This window comes from Pelodiscus sinensis, chromosome 30 (assembly GCF_049634645.1).
Source record: "Pelodiscus sinensis isolate JC-2024 chromosome 30, ASM4963464v1, whole genome shotgun sequence".
Taxonomy (NCBI): domain Eukaryota; kingdom Metazoa; phylum Chordata; order Testudines; family Trionychidae; genus Pelodiscus; species Pelodiscus sinensis.
The window spans coordinates 3,192,153-3,212,508 of NC_134740.1; the positions used below are offsets into that span (position 1 = coordinate 3,192,153).

Sequence of the window (20,356 nt, forward strand, 5' to 3'; positions counted from 1 at the left end):
ACATATGGATGTAAAAATAACAAGAAGCTGACAGTATCTTGGATCCAGGGTACCGTTTCTCACCCTTTGAGGTTAATATGGACAAAACACCCTTGGCCAAATCCAGATCCCTTTACAATTGTTACAGCTACAGAGCTCTTCTCCCATCTGTGTGCAGCTCTTTGGTCTGGGCCGCATTCGTGCATTTTTCATAGGCTGGGACCACATGATGGTCCCACACTCCTACTCATTCTCCGGGTGCAGTCCCCTGTACCCCCCTCATGTTCGCTCAGCTGTTCTAACTGGGTTTGTCCGTACGATCTTCCCCCAGAAGCTGTGCCCAGGAGTGAGCCAAGTGAGGAGACGTTTTTCTTTGAAGTATCGTTTATGTAGTGGAATGGGAACAAAGGGAATCACAAGACAAACAGCTCCTCGTCCGTCACACCCCAAAACCTCAATGGGATCCAAATTTGTGCTCCTTAGCTAGGGTTTGATTTACCTTGGGAAATATGATGCAAACTTTGCTCTTAAAAAAAAAGTCTTTCCATCATATCAAGACTGGAACAACATTCATTTATTTATTTAGCTAAAAGCATCTTTTTAAAGATGCACACCGAAGGCACAATAAAATCACCAATTTCAGTCTCAAGTCACAACATTAAAGTCATCATTTCAGCAGGAATCCCGCCATTCCTGTATCCACAGAATCTTTCCCCTTCCTTTTGACTAGCACGGGAATGAAAAGTGGAACTGTCTCGGAAAATCCCACCCAAGGCCTGACGTCGACACCCCCCAATAGATAGGGAGAACGATGAAGGAGAAAAAGTCACAAGCTTCAAAGCAACTATTTCCCACGCACCCCCATACACAGAGAATAGACCACCCAGAAAAACAAAACAAAACAAACTAGAGACAAGCAAGGAATTAGAAATGTCCAAACAAAGTTGTGAAACCCATCAGTCCAACAACGGAAAAGCTGAGACGCGATAAACTGGACTGAGGACTTTGCTGATTTAATGTAGAAGGTTCTCTGGCCGTCTGGGGTGGGCCTACACAGCCCTCTCAACTCGAAATAAGATATGCAATTTGCACTACACAAAGTGGACACCTTATTGCGAACCTCTCTTGAAATATCTTCTTTTGCAATATCGAAAGAATGTGCTATTTCAAGCCGATCCTAATCCCTTATGCAATGAGGTTTACAGAATGAGTGAAATAGCATGCCCATTATTTCGAAAAATATTCTAAATAAGAGGCCGCTTGTGTAGACACGGGGTAGAGATTTAGGGATACCGAAGCAGCCATGCAGTGTAGACGTACTCATGGCGATGGTAGCAGTACAAATCCACAAAATGGATTAATAACTCGGGGTATGTCTACACTCCAACACTATTTCAAATTAACTTAATAGTTAATAACTAAATAGTTAATTTGAATTAAGCTAATTCGAAATAATGCATCTTGATATAAAAACTATTTCGAAATAGTGTGTTTACACTGAGCGGACCCTGAACCGAAGTTAAGGCTGGCCGAAGCCAGAGCCGGCAGAGCATCAGGTTAGGACTTAGTGTGGGGGGGCTGCTGCCTGAGGCTAACTGAGCTCCGTGCTTAAAGGGACCCGACCCCCGCCGCAGACAGACAGTTCTCAGGGTTCCCCGCTTGCTTGTCTACCTCGATGAGGGACAGCAAAGCAGTCCTGACTTGGAGTGCCCTGAGTGCCCACACTTGGGACACCACAGCACTCGGCCACTTGGAACCAGAGCTGACCCTGGGCACGCCGGTGCATCTTGTGGGGTCGTTGCCATCACTTGCTGCACTTGCTGCAGGCTGCCATCGGGGGGAGACATCGGGGGGCTGTCAGGATCCAGGAGCCCTGTAGGAGAACATCCATCCTGAGGATCCCTCAGAGCCACCCCGGTCCTCCCCACCGGGGGCTCGTGCCCCATTCCTCCCTCACGGCCTTCCACTTACCCCTCCCTAGCCCCCTTCCTGATGTCAAATAAAAGACACGTGTGTTCAAAAATAGAAACTGGGTTTATTGAACAAAACTGGGGGTAATGGACCTCTGGGGAGACTGGGAAAAGGAGGTGGGAGAGGGGAAGGGAGAGGCTGCGGGAGGGGTTGGGGAAACCTGGGAGTAGGGAGCTGGAAGGGGGAAGCAAGGGGAAGAAGGGGGAGGGGAAGCTCGGGGCTCAGGGTTGGGGGTCTCCCCGGATCAACCTGACTTTCATGCAAACCTGCACCTGGGTTCGCATGTGGCCGTTGGTGGCCAGGCTGGCAGCTATCCTGCCATAGACGGCCATGTTCCTCTGTCTATAGCTGAGATCATGGATGCTGGGGCATCCCCCCCAAACCTGAATAAGGTCCAGAAACTCCACCCTGGACCAGGAAGGTGCCTGCCTTCTCCAGCCCCTGTCAGGCTCCTGGGAGCTGGCAGACTGCTCCTGGGGAGCGGTGGAGGGCTGGCTGCCAGGGGCTTCCGGGTTCATGTTTTGCAGCCACTGGATCAGGGGCCCTGGTGGCCACTGCTGGCTCTGGGCTGGCAGGCTTGGAGCTGGCACAGGCACTGTGGCCAGGGTCGACCCCTTCAATGGCTCCGGGGCTGGGCGAGAGGAGAGGAAGTTTTCCTGATTGTGCCCAGAGTGGCCACCAGGGCTCTGTGGGAAGGGCTGGAGGCCCCTTATTTCAAATTTGGTGTTACTCCTCGTAGAATGAGGTTTATCAAATTCGAATTAAGGGCTCCGCTATTTTGAATTAAATTCGAAATAGCGGTTTGCATGTATAGACGTTATTAAAGTTAATTTGAAATGAGGGCTGTTATTTCGAATTAACTTTGCAGTGTAGACGTATCCTCGGTTCTTGCCTTACTTGCATTGGTAGAAACACTGTTGACTTCTGTGGAGTTGGCTTGTTACTATTACATAAAGATTAAGCATGTGATTTACCCCTAGAAACAACGTTTTCATCAGTTGAACAACAAATCATGGTCTAACACCGTGGTCATGGGAGAACGACAGACATGTTCTTCTTGGTGAACAATGTCCAAGCCACCAGCTTCTGCAGGGCGGCTTTGATGTCCTTGTTCCTCATGCTGTAGATAACTGGGTTCAGCATGGGAGTCATGACAGAGTAGAGAACAGCCACCGCCATCTCCAGCCCTGGGGCTGAGCCGTTGGTGGGTTTCAGGTAGGCAAAGGTGCCCGTGCCGAAGAACAAGGAGATGACGATGAGGTGAGGCACGCAAGTGGAGAAGGCCTTGTGCCGGCCCTGTCCGGCGGGGATTCGCAGTACGGCGGAGAAGATGTGCGCGTACGACAGAACTATCAAAGTAAAGCAGCTCAAGAGCAAACATGCGGTAAAGCCCAGAATGCCGACTTCACTGCGGTACGCGTCGGCACACATGAGTTTGAGCAGCGGGGGGATTTCGCAGAAGAACTGGTCTACGACATGGGGCTGGCAGAAGGGCAACCGGAAGGCGCTCCCAGTTTGCACGGCAGAGTTGACCGCCCCGGCAAGCCAGGCAACGGCGGCCAAGTGGACACATGCTCTCCGGTTCATCACGCGCTCGTAGTGTAATGGTTGGCAGATGGCCACGTACCGGTCGTAGGCCATGACAGTGAGCAAGATGATATTAGCCGCAGCGAAGAAGACGAAGAGAAAGACTTGGGCGACGCATCCCACGTAGGAAATGGACCTCGTGTCCTGGAGGGAGTTGGCCATGGACTTGGGGATGGTTACGGAGACGGAGCCAAGGTCCAGGAGGGAGAGGTTCACCAGGAAGAAGTACATGGGGGTGTGAAGGTGGCGGTCGAGCGTTATGGCTGTAACGATGAGAAGGTTCCCAATGGAGGCCGCCAAGTAGAGCACCAGGAAGAGGACAACGTGCAACATCTGCAGCTCCCGCACGTCCGAGAAGCCCTGGAGAAGGAACTCGGTGCTTCGGTTGGACATTTTCTTCCTCGGGTCATTGTGTCCTGCCTGTGCCAGGAAGAACAAAGACTCTGGTTTCCATCTGGGGAACATATCTCGAGGGGACTGTCTCAGGAACGCAGCATTCATCTGCCTCTCTCTGGGCAATCAGCTCGTTAGTCAAGTGCATGATCGCACCAGTGTAAATGGCCAGACCTCCCACTCATAGAATCATAGAATACTAGGACTGGAAGGGATCTCGAGAAGTCATCGAGTCCAGTCCCCTCCCCTATTGGCAGGATCCAGCACTGTCTAGACCATCCCTGACAGACATTTATCTAATCTGCTCTTAAATATCTCCAGAGATGGGGATTCCACAACCTCCCTGGGCAATTTATTCCATTGTTTGACCACCCTGACAGTTAGGAACTTTTTCCTAATGTCCAACCTAAACCTCCCTTGCTGCAGTTTAAGCCCATTGCTTCTTGTCCTGTTCTCAGAGGCCAAGATGAACAAGTTTTCTCCCTCCTCCTCATGACACCCTTTTAGATACCTGAAAACCGCTATTACGTCCCCCCTCAATCTTCTGTTTTCTAAACTAAACAAACCCAATTCCTTCAGCCTTTCTTCATAGCTCATGTTCTCTAGACCTTTCATCATTCTTGTCGCTCTTCTCTGGACCTTCTCCAATTTCTCCACATCTTTCTTGAAACGCGGTGCCCAGAAATGGACACAATCCTCCAACTGAGGCCTAACCAGCGCAGAGTAGAGCGGAAGAATGACTTCTCGTGTCTTGCTCACAACACACCTGTTAATGCAGCCCAAAATCATGTTTGCTTTTTTTGCAACACCATCTGCTGTGAGGTGAAGTCGTTCTGCCGCTCTACTCTGCACTAGTTAGGCCTCAGCTGGAGTACTGTGTCCAGTTCTGGGCGCCACATTTCAAGAAAGAGGTGGAGAAATTGGAAAGGGTCCAGAGAAGAGCGACAAGAATGATTAAAGGTTTAGAGAACATGACCTATGAAGCCAGGCTTCATGAACTGGGCTTGTTTAGTTTGGAAAAAAGAAGATTAAGGGGGGACATGAGAGCGGTTTTCAAATATCTAAAAGGGTGTCACAAGGAGGAAGGAGAAAATTTGTTCCTCTTGGTTTCTGCGGACAGGACAAGGAGTAATGGGCTTAAAGTGCAGCAGGGGAGGTTTAGATTGGACATTAGGAAAAAATTCCTAACTGTCAGGGTGAACAAATATTGGAATAAATTGCCAAGGGAGGTGGTGGAATCTCTCTCTCTGGAGATATTCAAGAACAGGTTAGATAGACATCTGTCAGGGATGGTGTAGACGGAGCTTGGTCCTGCCTTGAGGGCGGGGGGCTGGACTCGATGACCTCTCGAGGTCCCTTCCAGTCCTATTATTCTATGATTCTATGATCACACTGTTGACTAGTATATAGCTTGTGATCCACTATAACCTCTAGGTCCTTTTCTACCGTACTCCTTCCTAAACAGTCACTTCCTATTCTGTATGTTTCTTCCTAACTGGAGCACTTCATATGTGTCTTTATTAAACTTCATCCTGTTTACCTCAGACCATTTCTCCAATTTGTCCAGATCATTCTGAATTATGACCCTATCCTCCAGAACAGTCGCTACCCCTCCTAGCTTGGTATCATCTGCAAACTTAATAAGCGTACTTTCTATGCCAATACCTAAATCGTTGATGAATATATTGAACAAAACCGGTCCCAAAACAGACCCCTGCGGAACCCCACTTGTTATGCCTTTCCAGCAGGATTGTGAACCATTGATAACTACTCTCTGATAATGGTTATCCAGCCAGTTATGCACCCACCTTATAGTAGCGCCATCTAAATTGTATTTGCCTAGTTTATATGGCGGGGTGGTTTCTCACCAGGGGAGCCTGCAGTCCATAATTGTACAAAGGATGGATCAAATGACAACTCACCCCCAGCACAACGGACACGGGTCCGTCTATTCTGCCTGGCACGTTGGGCATGACATGGAAGTTCTAAAACATGCCGACCTGGCCTGATTCCCGCTGTCGGGGGCAGAGCTCCATGGACACCCCCAGACTCCTTTGCCAGCGTTTTGGTGATGACTCCTCCCCTTCCCACTTGTGGAGAGCCAGCTACTCTGCGACAAGCTTATTGGCTGCACCGAACAGCAGCCGAGCGCCCGTCGCCAAGGCAGGAGGGTCTCTCCAGGGGGTCCCTTTCGTCTCTCCCGGGTGGTGTTGCTCACCGCTCTGCATGTAGCTCTGTGCTCCGCCGGCGCATGGGCCATCGGTGGATGTGGGTTGTGTTTGGGGCTCCACCCCTGCCCTGCCCTGTTCCCCGAGGTTACCAGTCACTCCCCCCTTCTGTATCTCTGTGTCCCCTGCTCATCGGTAGCTTTGGATCGCTCCTGTGTTCAAACAGGACTGGGCAAGGATGCAGTAAAAAGAAGCCCATTTAAAGTTATGCTAAAATGTGGCAGTATTCACCCCCCGCGCACACGGTTCTTACGGCTCCTTGCAAATATGGGTGGCGATTATTGTGAGGGCAATTTGCCTCTTACACCTACAGCTTTGTGTGTGTCTCAGAGGATCTCCGTTTCCTTCTAAAAACCAAATTTCCCTCTTAAAATGTGCCGCTCTCGGCAGGAAATGTTTGATTGTCGAAATCTAATTTTGGAAAAGAAGTTTCAGCATCTCCCAGAAGGCTGGACAAATTCTGATCTGGCCTTAGATTAAAGGGAGCAGGAAGGCTTCAAATGACAATGCAGACGTGTGTGCTTACATTTCTCCTCCGTGGTAACGCCCGATTGAAACTGGGATAGAGTTGGTGGACTTATCCACAATTCATAATGCACTCTGTCCTCTAATGCCTGGATTCTTTTATCTATCTATCTATCTATCTATCTATCTATCTATCTATCTATCTATCTATCTATCTATCTATCTATCTATCTATCTATCTATCTATCTATCTATCTATCTATCTATCTATCTATCTAATCTTCCCCACCACTGTTGTGCTTTGATGCAAAAGTCATAAGTGTCTAAGTGTCCGTTCAACCCTTCACTTTTCCCTGCCCAACACACCACTCCCAGCTGTAAGGTCCCACCCAGCCTGGTATCTCTCTGCTGCCTTCCCCACTGAAGTCGATGCAGGGGGATCAATGGGAAAATACCTGCCAGGCCCTAGCTGCCAGGACTCGCGGAGGGGCTGGTCCTATGGAAGCCCCCTCCCATCACTGCGGGCGTGTGGACTCTGCAGGGGGATGCTGGTCGTTGCACTGGGCCGCAGTGATGCGGCTCCAGCCCCGGTCGGAGGGACGTGGCTTTGGAGCGGGACCTGCCAGCTGATCTCTGTGGCCGAGCCGCATGGAGCTGGTGGGGAGCGGCGCTGATGTCGGGCGGCTGAACGGTTGGGAGGTGATTTATCCCGGGCTAATTGTCACGGGCTGGTGGGACGCGCTCCCTGGGGCCCGGCACAGCTCCGACACAGAGGCTCAGAGGCAAAGCGCCTGCCAACATCAATTGAACATCCCCAACGCGCCGTCGTCATCCTGCGATTGCACCCTCGTGCGGCACAGGGCCGTGGGCCTCCCGCCCAGGGGTCCAGCCTCCTCCGGTGCAATCCGTGGGCAAGACGTGGAAAGGGATTTGGGCACCTGAAGTTGCAGCCTGGAGCAGACTGGAGATAAGAACGGCCAGACTGGGTCAAACCAAAGGCCCATCCAGCCCAGTATCCTGTCTGCTGACGTGGCCCATACCAGATGCCCCAGAGGGCATCACACGATCCCTCTCCTGACATCGATTTCCAGACAGAAAGAGCAAGGGACACCGTCCCTACCCATCCTGCCAGGGCTTGACAAACTGTGGCGAAAGCTGCTCGCCAGCCCCACACTGTGCATGTGCAAGACCCGCATGGTGCATGCGCGCGCCGCAAATGAACGGGGCACCCGGCAGAAATCTATTCCCCTCGGGCGAGAAGATACAATACTTTGTCAAGCCCTGCTAATAGCCATTGGTGGACCTAACCTCCATAAATCTATATAGCTGTTTTTTGAACCTTGTTAAAGTCCTGGTGCTCAGAGCTTTCATTTGGCAAGGAGTTCCACAGATTAACGGTGTGCTGCAGATAGAAAAACTTTCTTTTGTTTGGTTTAAACCTACAGCCTTTGCATTTCACTTCTTATAGTATGGAAACAAGTACATAATGTTTCCTTATTCACTTTCTCCATACCTGTCATGTTTTGATAGACCTCTATCATATCCCCCCATTCGTCTCTTCTTTTCTCAGATGAAAAGTTCAAGTCTTTTTAATCTCTCTTCATATGGGACCTGATTCAAACCCCTCATCATTTTTGTTGCCCTTTTCTGAACCTTTTCCAATGCCAATGCATCTTTTTCGAGAGGAGGCAACTACAGCTGTACCCAGTATTCGAGATGTGGGCATCTCATGGATTTATATAGAAGCAATAAGATATTTTCTGTTTTGTTCTCTATCGCTTTTTAAATGATTCCTAACATTCGGTTTACTTTTTTGACTGCCGCTGCACGTGGAGAGGATGTTTTCAGCGCACTATCCATAGTGGCTCCAAGATCTCTCTTCTGAGTGATTCTAGCTAAAATAGTCCCCATCATTTTGCATGTATATTTGGGATTATTTTTTTCCCAATATGGGATTTACTGACATTCCTAAATCAGCCAGGTGTCTAAATCCCATAGGAATCCAATGGGAATTAGTCATGTCAACTGCTTCGGTACTTTTGTAAGGCCTGTTGGAATCGGGAGGTGTGTAAACGCCTTGGGACTCCTGGCCCTATGAAGATGTTGTTACATGCTCAGGCTTGGAACCGCAGAAACACTCGGTTGCCAACGATCTTCCTGGAGCCAAGTTTGGGCCTGAGCCACTGCTGTGTTCCCTCCTGTCCCATGTCCCACGCCAGTCGGGGATTCCTACAGGACGTGAGGCTGGGACGTGCAAGTTCCTCCGCTGTAAGGTGTCCCTCGCAGTCACATGGGAACAGGACGCGTGGCCCGGGGGGTGAGGTATCCTCAGTGGATAGGAGAGACATCGCAGACACACACACACACACACACACACACACACTCCCAACCACCCAGTGACACTCCCAGCCACACATGCATACACACACACACACACACAGACACCTCACACCCACACACACACACACACACAGACACCTCACACCCACACACCCCCACACCCACACACCCACCCACATACCACACACGCATGCACACGCAGAGATCACACCCACAAGCACACACACATTCACATACACACCCAGACACCACACACATACCACATACCCACCCACTCACACATGCACACACATACACACACACAGACACCGCATACACAGACACTCACCCACCCCCCCACGCACAGACACACACACAGAGACACCACAGGCTCATGCACACACATAGACACCACAAGTACATACGCACACACACATATCACAGACACAAACCCACATACTCACACACACACATGCACACACACACTCACATACACACCCAGACACCACACACACACCACATACCCACACTCACCCACCCACTCTCACACACACACACACACACAAACACACACTCACCAACCCACCCACCCACAGAGACACCACAGGCCCACGCACACCCTCACACACCACAAGTACACACTCACGCACACATATCACACACACACACCCACATACACACACACACACACACACACACACACGCAGAGTCTCCAGTTGCGTACGATGCTCTTTCCTTCCCACCTGAATCATCCCTTTCACCGTGTGCCCTGACCTTACCCCAGGCGGGGGCAGTAATTGTAGAGGAGGGGATACGCCGAGATTCTGGAGCGTGGTCGATGTCGACCAATGGGATTGGGCTGGGGGCGGGAGCAGGGAATGAAACACCAGCCCCCTCCCCTGGACTCACCAAAGCCACTTTCTGACTGGTAGTGGGGGAAGGGAAGGGCGCGAGCTAGGCTGGAAGTCTGTCCGGGCCCCTGCTGTGTCTGCAGGCCTGATCCAGTGACTGTGAGGGCCGGATCCATCCTCCGGGGCATATTTTGCCCAGCTCTACATTCCACTGTGCCACCCACGTGCTGCCCTGACAGGTCTCTTGCTCTGTCCCATGGCGATAACATTTCGGCTGTGTCCATGTTCCCTCTGTGTGGGGCCCCGGCTCTGCACAGACCCGCCGGCCCAGCCGACCCTGAGAGAACCCCCACTGGCCACAGCTTAAATAAGGTGGGACGGCTCAGGGCCATATTTCCTATGGATCCAGAGAGGCACCCTATACAAAGGCACCGAGCATGTGAACAAGGGTCACCAAGTGAAATGAACAGGTAGCAAGTTTAAAACAAACAAAGGAAGTTTCTTAACTTGTGGAACTCCTTGCCGGAGGATGTTGTGAAGACCGGAACTTTAACAGGGTTCAAAAAAAGGAACTAAATAAATGTATGGAGGTAAGGTACATCAACAGGATGGGCAGGAATGGTGTCCCTAGCCTCTGTTTGCCAGAAGCTGGAAATGGACATAAGGAGAGGAATCCCGTGAGAATTTCCTCGTCTCTTCACTCCCTCTGGGGCACCTGGTCTTGGTCGTTGTCGGCAGAGAGGACACTGCGTTAGATGCACCATTGGTCTGATCCGGTCTGGCTGTTCTGATGTTCTTATATGTTCCCCTGACAATGGACGGGATTTTCCGTTGTGCTCCGGTGACCCCTCAAAGGTCCATCTTTGCTCCCAGAAACACACGCGCTCCCCATCGCACGTGGGGAGCCTGCCTGCCTCACATTGTCTTGTACATGCGACTTGGCTGAAAACAGCCCTGCCCCCACCTTATGGCCACCGTGCCCCTAACCTGAGCATGGGTCAGTCCGTCGCTGTCTATGGGTCGGGTGCTGTTGGCGGGGGGCTCTGGGACCAGCCTGGAGTGTGTTTACCGATGGGTGCCCGGTACCTCTGGGGCGTGTCGCTGCCGCCTCCGCCCTCGGCCTGCCGCCTTCTGAGAGCCGGGCCTGCCTTTTGCTCTCACAGAATCCCAGGCCTGGCAGAGACCTCAGGAGGCTCCGAGTCCAACCCCCTGCCCAAAACAGGACCAATCCCGACTCAACCATCTCAGCAGGGCTTGGTTCAGCCAGGAATTAAACCTCTAGGGATGGAGATTCCACCCCCTCCCTAGGGAACCCATCCCAGCGCTTCCCCACCCATCTAGGGCAAGAGTGTTTTCTACTGTCCAACCTAGACCTCCCCCACTGCAACCTGAGACCGTTGCTCCTCGTTCTGCCATCTGCCCCCACTGAGAACAGCTTCTCGCCAGCCTCTGGGGAACCCCCCTTCAGGGAGTTGCAGGCTGCTCTCAAATCCCCCCTCACTCTTCTCTTCTGCAGACTAAACAAACCCAAATCCCTCAGCCGCTCCTAGTAGGTCATGTGTCCAGCCCCCAAATCGTTTTGGTCGCCCTCTGCTGGACCCTCTGGGTAAGTCTAAACTACTTGCCTCCGTCGACGGAGGCATGTAGATTAGCCAGATCGGCAGAGGGAAATGAAGCCGCGATTAAAATAATCGCGGCTTCATTTAAATTTAAATGGCTGCCCCGCTCTGCCGATCAGCTGTTTGTCGGCAGATCGGGGCAGTCTGGACGCGCCGACAAAGAAGCCTTTCTTGATTGGCACTGGTATGCCTCGTGAAACCAGGTTTACCTGTGCCGATCAAGAAAGGCTTCTTTGTCGGCGCGGCGCGTCCAGACTGCCCCGATCTGCCGACAAACAGCTGATCGGCAGAGCGGGGCAGCCATTTAAATTTAAATGAAGCCGCGATTATTTTAATCGCGGCTTCATTTCCCTCTGCCGATCTGGCTAATCTACATGCCTCCGTCGACGGAGGCATGTAGTCTAGACACAACCTCTCTAATGCATTCGCATCCTTTCATGGGATCCTTTCCTCACTGCTTGATCTCCATTAGAAATCTCTTGTGGGCCAGACCCTAATCCCCTGCAGCTTTGCCCTCCGATGAACAGCGTTTCCCGAAAATACACCCTGGACACTCAGCTGTTGCTTGGTTTTCAGTCATAACCCAGAGACCCCCACGGACATTTCTCCTTCAGCTTCTGTGTGAGGCCGGGTGTCAACTCACAGGGCCATGAACAAGCCGGATTATGGGTTTATCTCAACGCTGAGTCGATTAGGGATCATTTGGTTTATTAGTCTCACTCCATCACTGCTACAGAGTCCAGATAAGGAAATGCAACAGAGAGCTTACGAAATCTTTCCAGGATGAAAATGCTGGTACAAATGGTTACATTTACCCCCCAAAAGAGTGAACGTTTTATGAAAGGTTTCTTATTTGAGTTAATTTTGTTTTTCCTTGGACATTTCATAATTTGAAGATAGATCGATGCCCGGAAATCCACGGATCTCCCTTTTATATCTGCAGGGATCTTTCATCCCCGGATGGACATGCGGAAATCCACGACTCATTGGGGACCAGACGGATTCAGATCCAAATCTTGTATCTGCTCCAAAGACAGAAAACCAAGGTCGTTCTTAGACTCAATTGCCTCCTTCGATTTTTCGAAGAACCTAGCCAAAGTGTGATGGAAATTTCCTTTCTAGTTAGAATTTTTTTGGTAACCAATTTTCCAGACAGCTTTCGACTGGGTCATCATTTTAAAAGGGAAAAATCTGTCTTAAAAAACGTGAGAGTCAGAAGGACAAAATGGAACCAAATGGGATTGAATTCGCCTCTTCACGCTACTTAATTTCCCTCAACGTTTCATTCTCTAATATCTCCAGCGGCGTGGAAATTTCGCCTTTCCTACTGTGTTTCTAAAGGCTGCCTTCACCTCTTTGTTCCGCAGGGTGTAAATGATGGGGTTCAACACAGGGGTCACAACTGTGTATACGAGGAAAGACAATTGATCGTGCTCTGGGTTAGAACTTGACGCGGGTTTCAGGTGACTCACGAAGGCTGATCCATAGAGCAAAGCCACCACCGTGAGGTGGGAGGAGCAGGTGGAGAAGGCTTTGCGTCTGCCCTCCACGGTTGAGAGCTTGAGGATGGTGGAGATGATGCGGACGTAGGACAGGAGTATCAGTAAAAAAGGACCCATCACAAATAGCACCAGCACGACGAAGGAAAAGATCATGTTCTTCCATGGGTTGGAGCAGAGCATCTTATGTAACCCTTGGGCAGTGCAGAAATAATGGTGGATGCGGTGGGATCCACAAAAGGGCAGGCTGAAGAGCTGTGTGGTCTGCGCTCCTGCAGATAAGATACCGATGAGCCACGAAGCACCCGCGAGCCACGCACACGCCTGGCCGCTCAGGATGGTGGCGTAGTGCAGGGGGCGACAGATGGCCACGTAGCGGTCATAGGCCATGACCGCTAGGAAACAACAGCCTGTGAGGCCTGCGAGGTTGAGGACGAAAAACTGGGCTGCGCAGCCCGCGAAGGAGATGGTCTTTTCCTCCACGAGGAGGTGAACCAGCAGCTGAGGGATCACACTGGTGATGAAGCAGATTCCTGAGACAGACAGGTTCACCAGGAAGAAATACATGGGGGTGTGGAGGGAGGGGTTGAGCTTTATCAGGAGGGTAATGATCAGGTTCCCCATCAGCGCAAACAGGTAGGAAGGAAGAAACACCAGATACAGAAGGATTTGCAGCTCGCCAAGGTAGGAAAACCCCACCAGGATGAACACACCGGAGACGGTCTGGTTCTCCCCAGCGTGGCTCTCAGAATTGCTCATCTGTAGGGCGGAGAAAGACCGACACTGCATCAGAAACAAACAAAACAAGTGGATGAGAATCACATCGTGTGGACTGGTGTGTTTACAATGGGGGATGCTTAAGATTAAAACCTGCTGCAGTTCTGTGTGTAACTGGGACCAAACTTATTCAGGTATCAGCTGGTGTCGCTGTTTCTATGTGAACCAAGAAATGTCTTTCTTTCTTTCTTTCTTTCTTTCTTTCTTTCTTTCTTTCTTTCTTTCTTTCTTTCTTTCTTTCTTTCTTTCTTTCTTTCTTTCTTTCTTTCTTTCTTTCTTTCTTTCTTTCTTTCACTAAGGCTAGGTCTAGACTGCAAGCCTCTTTTGAAAGAGGCTTTTTCGAAAGATACTTTTGAAAAAGCCTCTTTCAAAAAAGAGCATCTAGACTGCAAGCGGAACTTTCGAAAAAGCAAGCCGCTTTTTTGAAAGGCAGTCTGGATGCTCTCTTTTGAAAAACCCCTGTTTGCATTCAAGAACGCCTTTTTTCGAAAGAGCACTTTCGAAAAAAGGCGTTCTTCCTCGTAAAATGAGGTTTGCCACCGTCGAAAGAAAAGCTGCGTTCTTTCGATTTAATTTCGAAAGAACGCTGCTGCAGTCTAGACACAGGTGAAGTTTTTTTCGGAAAAAGGCTACTTTTTCGGAAAAAAACCCTGAGTCTGGACACAGCCTAAGTCTCTACTGCAATGTTAAATTGAAAAAAGAAACACAATTAGCTCAAATTTTTCTGATTTCCTTTTGAAAGAGGCTTTTCTGAAATTGGGCGTGTCTACATGGCACGAAATTTCAGAGAAAAGTGCTCTTTCGACAAATTCCTTCTTCTTCATAGAACAAGGTTTACAAGGTTAGCGCTGTTTCAAAAATAAATGGTAAAAGTGCACACATTTCTTGTATGTGACGTTGCTTTTCCGGGATACCTCTGGTTTCCTTCGCAGGGGTAAATCTGAACAGCCCGGTGGGGATGAAAAGACAAACCAGGTGTGGATCTTTTATAACCTGTCTCTAAAGAAGTGGAAAAGAAAGAAGATCCTACAAAAAGATTTACTTTGCAATTTCTTTTTCCTTCCTGGTTATTTGTTGAGCGGGAAATTTGCTATAACAGGCACTGACACCAGGGAGATAATATTAAAATGAGCGATAACACAGCTTGTATTTTCCACACCGCTAGCACCTTTCATACAGGGCCCTCAAAGCAAACCCTCAAATAACAGCGAGCTGCTAAGCAGGAATCTGGGAATGCAATGCAGAAGTCGCTGGGTTTACATGTGAAGTCAGCATTTCCTGGTATAGACACTGAGGTCTGCTGATAGCTGAAACCGTGCCGTAACCGAAGGACCGTTCTCTTGGAAATTCACATATTTTCTTATGGGACTGTGGGGATAGATAGCTAGATAGCTAGATAGCTAGATAGATAGATAGATAGAGGGGTGTGTGGGGATAGATAGATAGATAGATAGATAGATAGATAGATAGATAGATAGATAGATAGATAGATAGATAGATAGATAGATGGGTGTGTGAGGATAGATAGATAGATAGATAGATAGATAGATAGATAGATAGATAGATAGATAGATAGATAGATAGATGGGTGTGTGAGGATAGATAGATGGATGTGATGTATGGGGATAGATAAATAGATAGATGTGAACACACACACCCGCGGGCTCAGACACACAACCAGTCTCTGTTTGTCTGTACGTGAAATACAAATGCAGAAATCAGGGACACGATTTTGCTCTAAGTGCAGAGCGGGGCGCGACGTCCCCGGCCGCGAGTGGGGGAAGGGTTGGGGGAGGTTTCACCTACCTGTGGAAGAAGAATCGCACCCTCTCCTAGCTGCACCTGTGCAAGGAATCGCAGGGTTTTTATTTCATTCACCGGCTCTGGGGACCGAGTCCTGGAGGAATCCTCTGGTCAGATTCCCGGGAGGAGGCGCGGCCCGGCCTCGCACGGACCACGACAAACGTCACCGGCTCCGTGCTATCCCGGGAATTGCACCGTTCCCGTCCCCAGCCACCTCGGCTGTGTTTTCCACACGGCACTTGGGATGGGATTTCAATTGTGGGACGTTTTATGGCCTAACAGGAGGAACCATGTGTCCAAGGTCACACAACAGAAGGACTCAGGAACAACCCCGGGGCTCACGGCTCCAGTTCCCTGATGCTCTGACTCTGGGTCCCGCTCAGAACCACGATTTGAACCCAGGAGCTCTGCCTCCCAGTCCCCCCTACTCTAACCATTACACCCCACTGCCCTGCCAGAGCTGGGAAGAGAACCCAGGATTCCTCTCTCCCAGACCGCCCTACTCCACCCACAGGGCCCATTTCCCTCCTGGAGGGCCAGCCCCACAGCCCAGAGCAGGCAGGGGGCTGCTCCCTTGGGCTCCAGTCAGTTTTCTGCAGGAGCAGAGTCAGGGCGAGCTCTCAGGGGCACCAGGACACACTCTGTGTGAGGAGGGAGAGCCAGGGACATGGTGAGTGTGCGCAGTGAGATGGGGGCCCGACCCATCAGCCCATGTCCCACAGGCCTGGGGTGACGCCTGAGGCCCAGGCCACAAGGAGCAGGACTCTGCCGATACTCAGCGCAGCGAGGCCGAGCGAGGGGCAGGTCGTGCTCGCAGACTCCGGCAGGAACCGGGTAACGGGGTCACACGCTCATTGGCACCAGGCCCAGGGTGGGGCACGTTCCCGAGGGGCTGGGACAGGACAGCTTGTGAGGAGACACCTTGGCACTGACTCTCCTGCCGCCCAAAATCCCCCCCCCCCCCGGGGGAGAGCGCGCCCGGCGGACAGCGTGTGAGCACACCGCGTGGAACATCCCCGACCCACAGACACCGCCAGGCAGGGGAAGCCAGCGGCTTCTTTCCCCTGGCGCGCCCGGACCCTCGGCCCTTGCTCTGTGCCCCACGGAGAGGTCAGCCCCTTATTCTGCTCTGGGGAGGCCACGTCCGGAGTATCGCGTCCAGTTCTGCCCCACTTCTCCCCGCCGCACCCACACACAGGAAGGATGTGGGCGCCCGGCTCCCGGTAAAAGTCCCCCGGCTGCCGGGCTTGGGCTTCCCGTTCCCAGACGGGTCCGGAGTGGTCGGTTGCTTGGCCGGAGACCTCCAGCTGCTGTTCCACTTGGGCCGCCTAAGGAGGAGGAGAGAACGCCGCCAGTCCCCGCTCCCTCCGGGCTCTCTCCTCCCCTTCGCCCCCGGCTGCCGCCCTTTGGACCCGGCACGCCGGGTCCGTCCTCCCCCACGGCGCTCCTCCGCCCGGGTCCCTCGGGGTCCTAATGCCCTCCCCGGGCGGCGCGTCTGCAGCCGCGGTTGTACCCCCGATTGGACACCCTACCCCGCCCGGCTTCTCTGGGGCGCTCAGCTGCTGCCCCGCCCCGCGCCTCTGTCGGGCTGCGGCTGCGAGTGCGGGGAACGTCTTCCCCGTCGCACGGGTAAACGAGTTTACATAGCTTCATCGACGGAGCCATGTAGTCTAGACATACCCTAGGGACTCAATGTGTGTGTGTGTGTTTGTCTGTGGGTGTGTGCGCGTGTGTGTGTGCGTGTGGTGTGCGGGTGTGTGTGGGTGTTTGCACGCGTCCGTGTGTGTCTATGCGTGTATGTGCACGCATGTGTGTGTGGTGTCGGGGGGGGGTGTGGTGTGGGGCTGTGTGTGTGTTTGTGCACGCATGTGTGCATCTGTATGTGTGTGGTGTGCATGGGTGTGGGGTGTGTGGCGTGTGCAGTGTGTGAGCCTGTGCAAGTGTGTGCATGCGCGTGTGTGTGTGGTTTTGGGGTGTATGTGTTGTGTGGCTGTGTGTGTGTGTGTGCACAAGCATGTGTGGGTGTGCATGTGCTTTGGTGTGGGTATGTGTAGTGTGGGCCGTGTGTGTGTGCACGTGCCTGTGTGTGCATGTGCATGTATGTTTGTCTGTGTGTGTGTGTGTCTGCGCATTTATCTGTCTGTGGGGTGGGAGTGGGGGTGGGGGTGGGCACGCGCATGTGTGTGCTTGTCTGTGTGTGCATGCTCGTGTGTGTGGTGTTGGGGTGTGTGTGGTGTGTGTGTGTGTGCATGTGTGTATCTGTGCATGGGTGAGTGCATTTGTGTATGGCGTGCTTGGGTGTGTGTGGTGCGTGTGTGTGCACGTGCATGTGTGTGGTGTGGGGGTATGTGTGTGGCTGGTGTCTGGCTGTGTGCGTGTGTGTGTGTCTGTGCGTTTGTGTGTATGTGGTGTGCGTGCATGTGAGTGTGTGGTGTGTGCCATGTGTGTACAAGTGCACGTACGTGTGTGTTTGTCTGTGCGTGTGTCTGTGCGGATGTGTGTGTGTATGGTGTCTGTGCGTGAATATGTGTGTGCACACGCGTGTGTCTGTGTATGTGTGTCTGTGCGTGTGTGTGCATGCATGCATGTGTGGTGTTGATGTGTGTGTGTGTGGTGTGTGGCTGTGTGCATGTGTGCATGCACGTGTGTGTATCTGTGCGTGGATGGGTGCGTTTGTATATTGCATTCCTGTGTTGTTTGCCTATACTCATCCTTTGTCATTTGTCCTCGTTTCCATTTTGTATATGACTCCTTTTTTATTTTGAGATCATGCAAGATCTCCTGATTGATCCAAGGCGGTCTTTTGCCGTATTTTCTATCTTTCCTACGCATCGGAATAGCTAGCTTTTGGGCCCTTAATAATGTCCCTTTGAAAAACTGTCGAATCTCTTCAGTATTTTTATTGTCTAGCTGTACCTCTATGTACCACCTACACAAGCTTTTGGTGTGATAGTGTGATACATTGAGAGCACCTCTCATCTATGGATTTTTAATACCACGTGTATTTATGTCCGTAAAGTACAATATGTACAGTAGCTTCAGAGAGGTAGCTGAGTTAGTCTGTACAGGGTTAACTTAAAAAACAACAAATGGTCTGGTAGCACTTTAAAGACTAATTAAACATGTAGATGGTATCATGAGCTTTCATGGGTACAACGCACTGACTCCAAAACACCCACGTGACATCCTCCGGCCTGACTTATGCAGGACGTCAGACCAGACGATCAACACGGTCCCTTTGTACCTTGTAATCAAGGAAGCTGTGTCGTGCGGTGCTAATGCAACCTGCCAGCACAGAGCTCTGCACCTGTCCCGGGAGCAAAGGCAGTGAGGAGCCGTTTCCGAGAGTTGTTCCATGACCCGGGCAGATCAGGCATTAGAAGATCTGTCAGGGTGTGTCTAGACTACTGAGTTTTGTCGACAAAAGTGGACTTTTGTCGGCAAAACTATACCTGCGTCTACACTACCGCTGAGTTCTGTCGACATAACGTCAACAGATCTCAGCAGTTTTGTCGATGCTGGTAAACCTCATTTTGCGAGGCATAACACCTTCTGTCAACTGAGTTCTGTCGACAGAAGGTGTTATTGCCTGTAGGGTTGCGTCTAGACTACAGGGTTTTGTCGACAAAGCAGCTTGCTTTGTCGACAGAACTGAATGTGTCTAGATGCTCTATGTCGACAGAAGTTTTGTCGACGGTATCTGTCGACAAAACTTCTGTCGACAAAACCCCGTAGTCTAGACGTACCCTCAGAGTCTGACCTAGGAAGCTTCTCAGAAATGCTGGGGAATATTCTTTAGAATTAGGCCATAAGGAGCCTTGGAGAAATGCATCCGACAGCCAAACAAAGCCCACCCCAGCCCTTGCCAGAACCTCACATGCTGCACTTGGCCGGCATGGCGACCAAGGGAGACTCCCACAGGAACTTTTCTGTAGTTTGGAAAGTTGCCAGTATGAAAATGCTGATGAAAATCCTTAAATTTCCCCTGAAAGGAGGTGAATGTTCTACTAAATGTTTCTCGTTTTGATTTGTTTTTTTCCTTTGACATTTCAAAATTTGAAGCTAGATACAACTTTGGTAATCCCCTGATCTCCCTTGTGTATCTGGGGGCATCTACCCTCCATGGATGTGGATACAGAACTCCCTGGTCATATCCAGGGCTTGACAATTAATGTAATCTACTTGCCCATGGCAAGTAGATTTTAGCCCGGCGCGGCCGCGCAGAGTGGTTTGCACATGCGCAGTGCGTGATAGCGCACCTGGCAAGCAAGGCTCGCCACCGCTTGGCAAGCCTTGGTCATGTCTGCCTATCTGGATTCAGATTCCACTCTGGTATCCACTCAGGGCTCTACAGATATAAACTCCAGATGGTACTTTGACTAAAAATGCTCATTTCATTTTTCAAAGACTCTATCAAGGGAGTGCTGGAAAATTCCGTTCTATTCAGATTTCGTTTTGATAACGAATGTTTCTCTTCCGATTTTCCTGGCTGGTTTAGAACAGCGCATCATTATGCAAATGGCAAAACCTCAGTTGAAAAAGTGAGGGTTGTGAGGAGAAACTTCAACCGAACGTGCATGAATTTACCCTGTTCATACTGTGTCTACTAATTTTCCTTTTCATTCTCTAAGACAGTGTTTCTTAAACTTTTTAAGACAGAGGAACACCAAACAATAATTTATTTTTTTATGAGTAACACCAAGGATTTTTTGGTGAGGAAAAAAAAGATCAGGAGTTAGAGGGGAAAAAAGGTCTCCTGCCCCTTTAAGGGTGGCCATTTTGATTTCTGTTGTTCTCCACGGCACACATCCAACTTCCTCGCGGCACACCACTGTGCCGCGGAACACGGTTTAAGAAACGCTGCT

At 50.8% G+C, this 20,356-nt stretch overlaps 2 protein-coding genes across 2 annotated transcripts; both read right to left on the bottom strand.

The window, feature by feature from the left end:
- Positions 1-2,979: 2,979 nt before the first annotated feature.
- Positions 2,980-3,930, bottom strand: LOC106732787 (olfactory receptor 14I1-like). Its single transcript, XM_014579271.2, has one exon. It carries the CDS (start codon positions 3,928-3,930, stop codon positions 2,980-2,982), a length of 951 nt encoding a protein of 316 aa, XP_014434757.2.
- An 8,200-nt stretch (positions 3,931-12,130) lies between these two features.
- On the bottom strand, positions 12,131-13,670 carry LOC102447708 (olfactory receptor 10A4-like). Its single transcript, XM_006134563.3, has one exon. It carries the CDS (start codon positions 13,668-13,670, stop codon positions 12,702-12,704), a length of 969 nt encoding a protein of 322 aa, XP_006134625.3. The 3' UTR covers positions 12,131-12,701.
- Between the last annotated feature and the right edge of the window lie 6,686 nt (positions 13,671-20,356).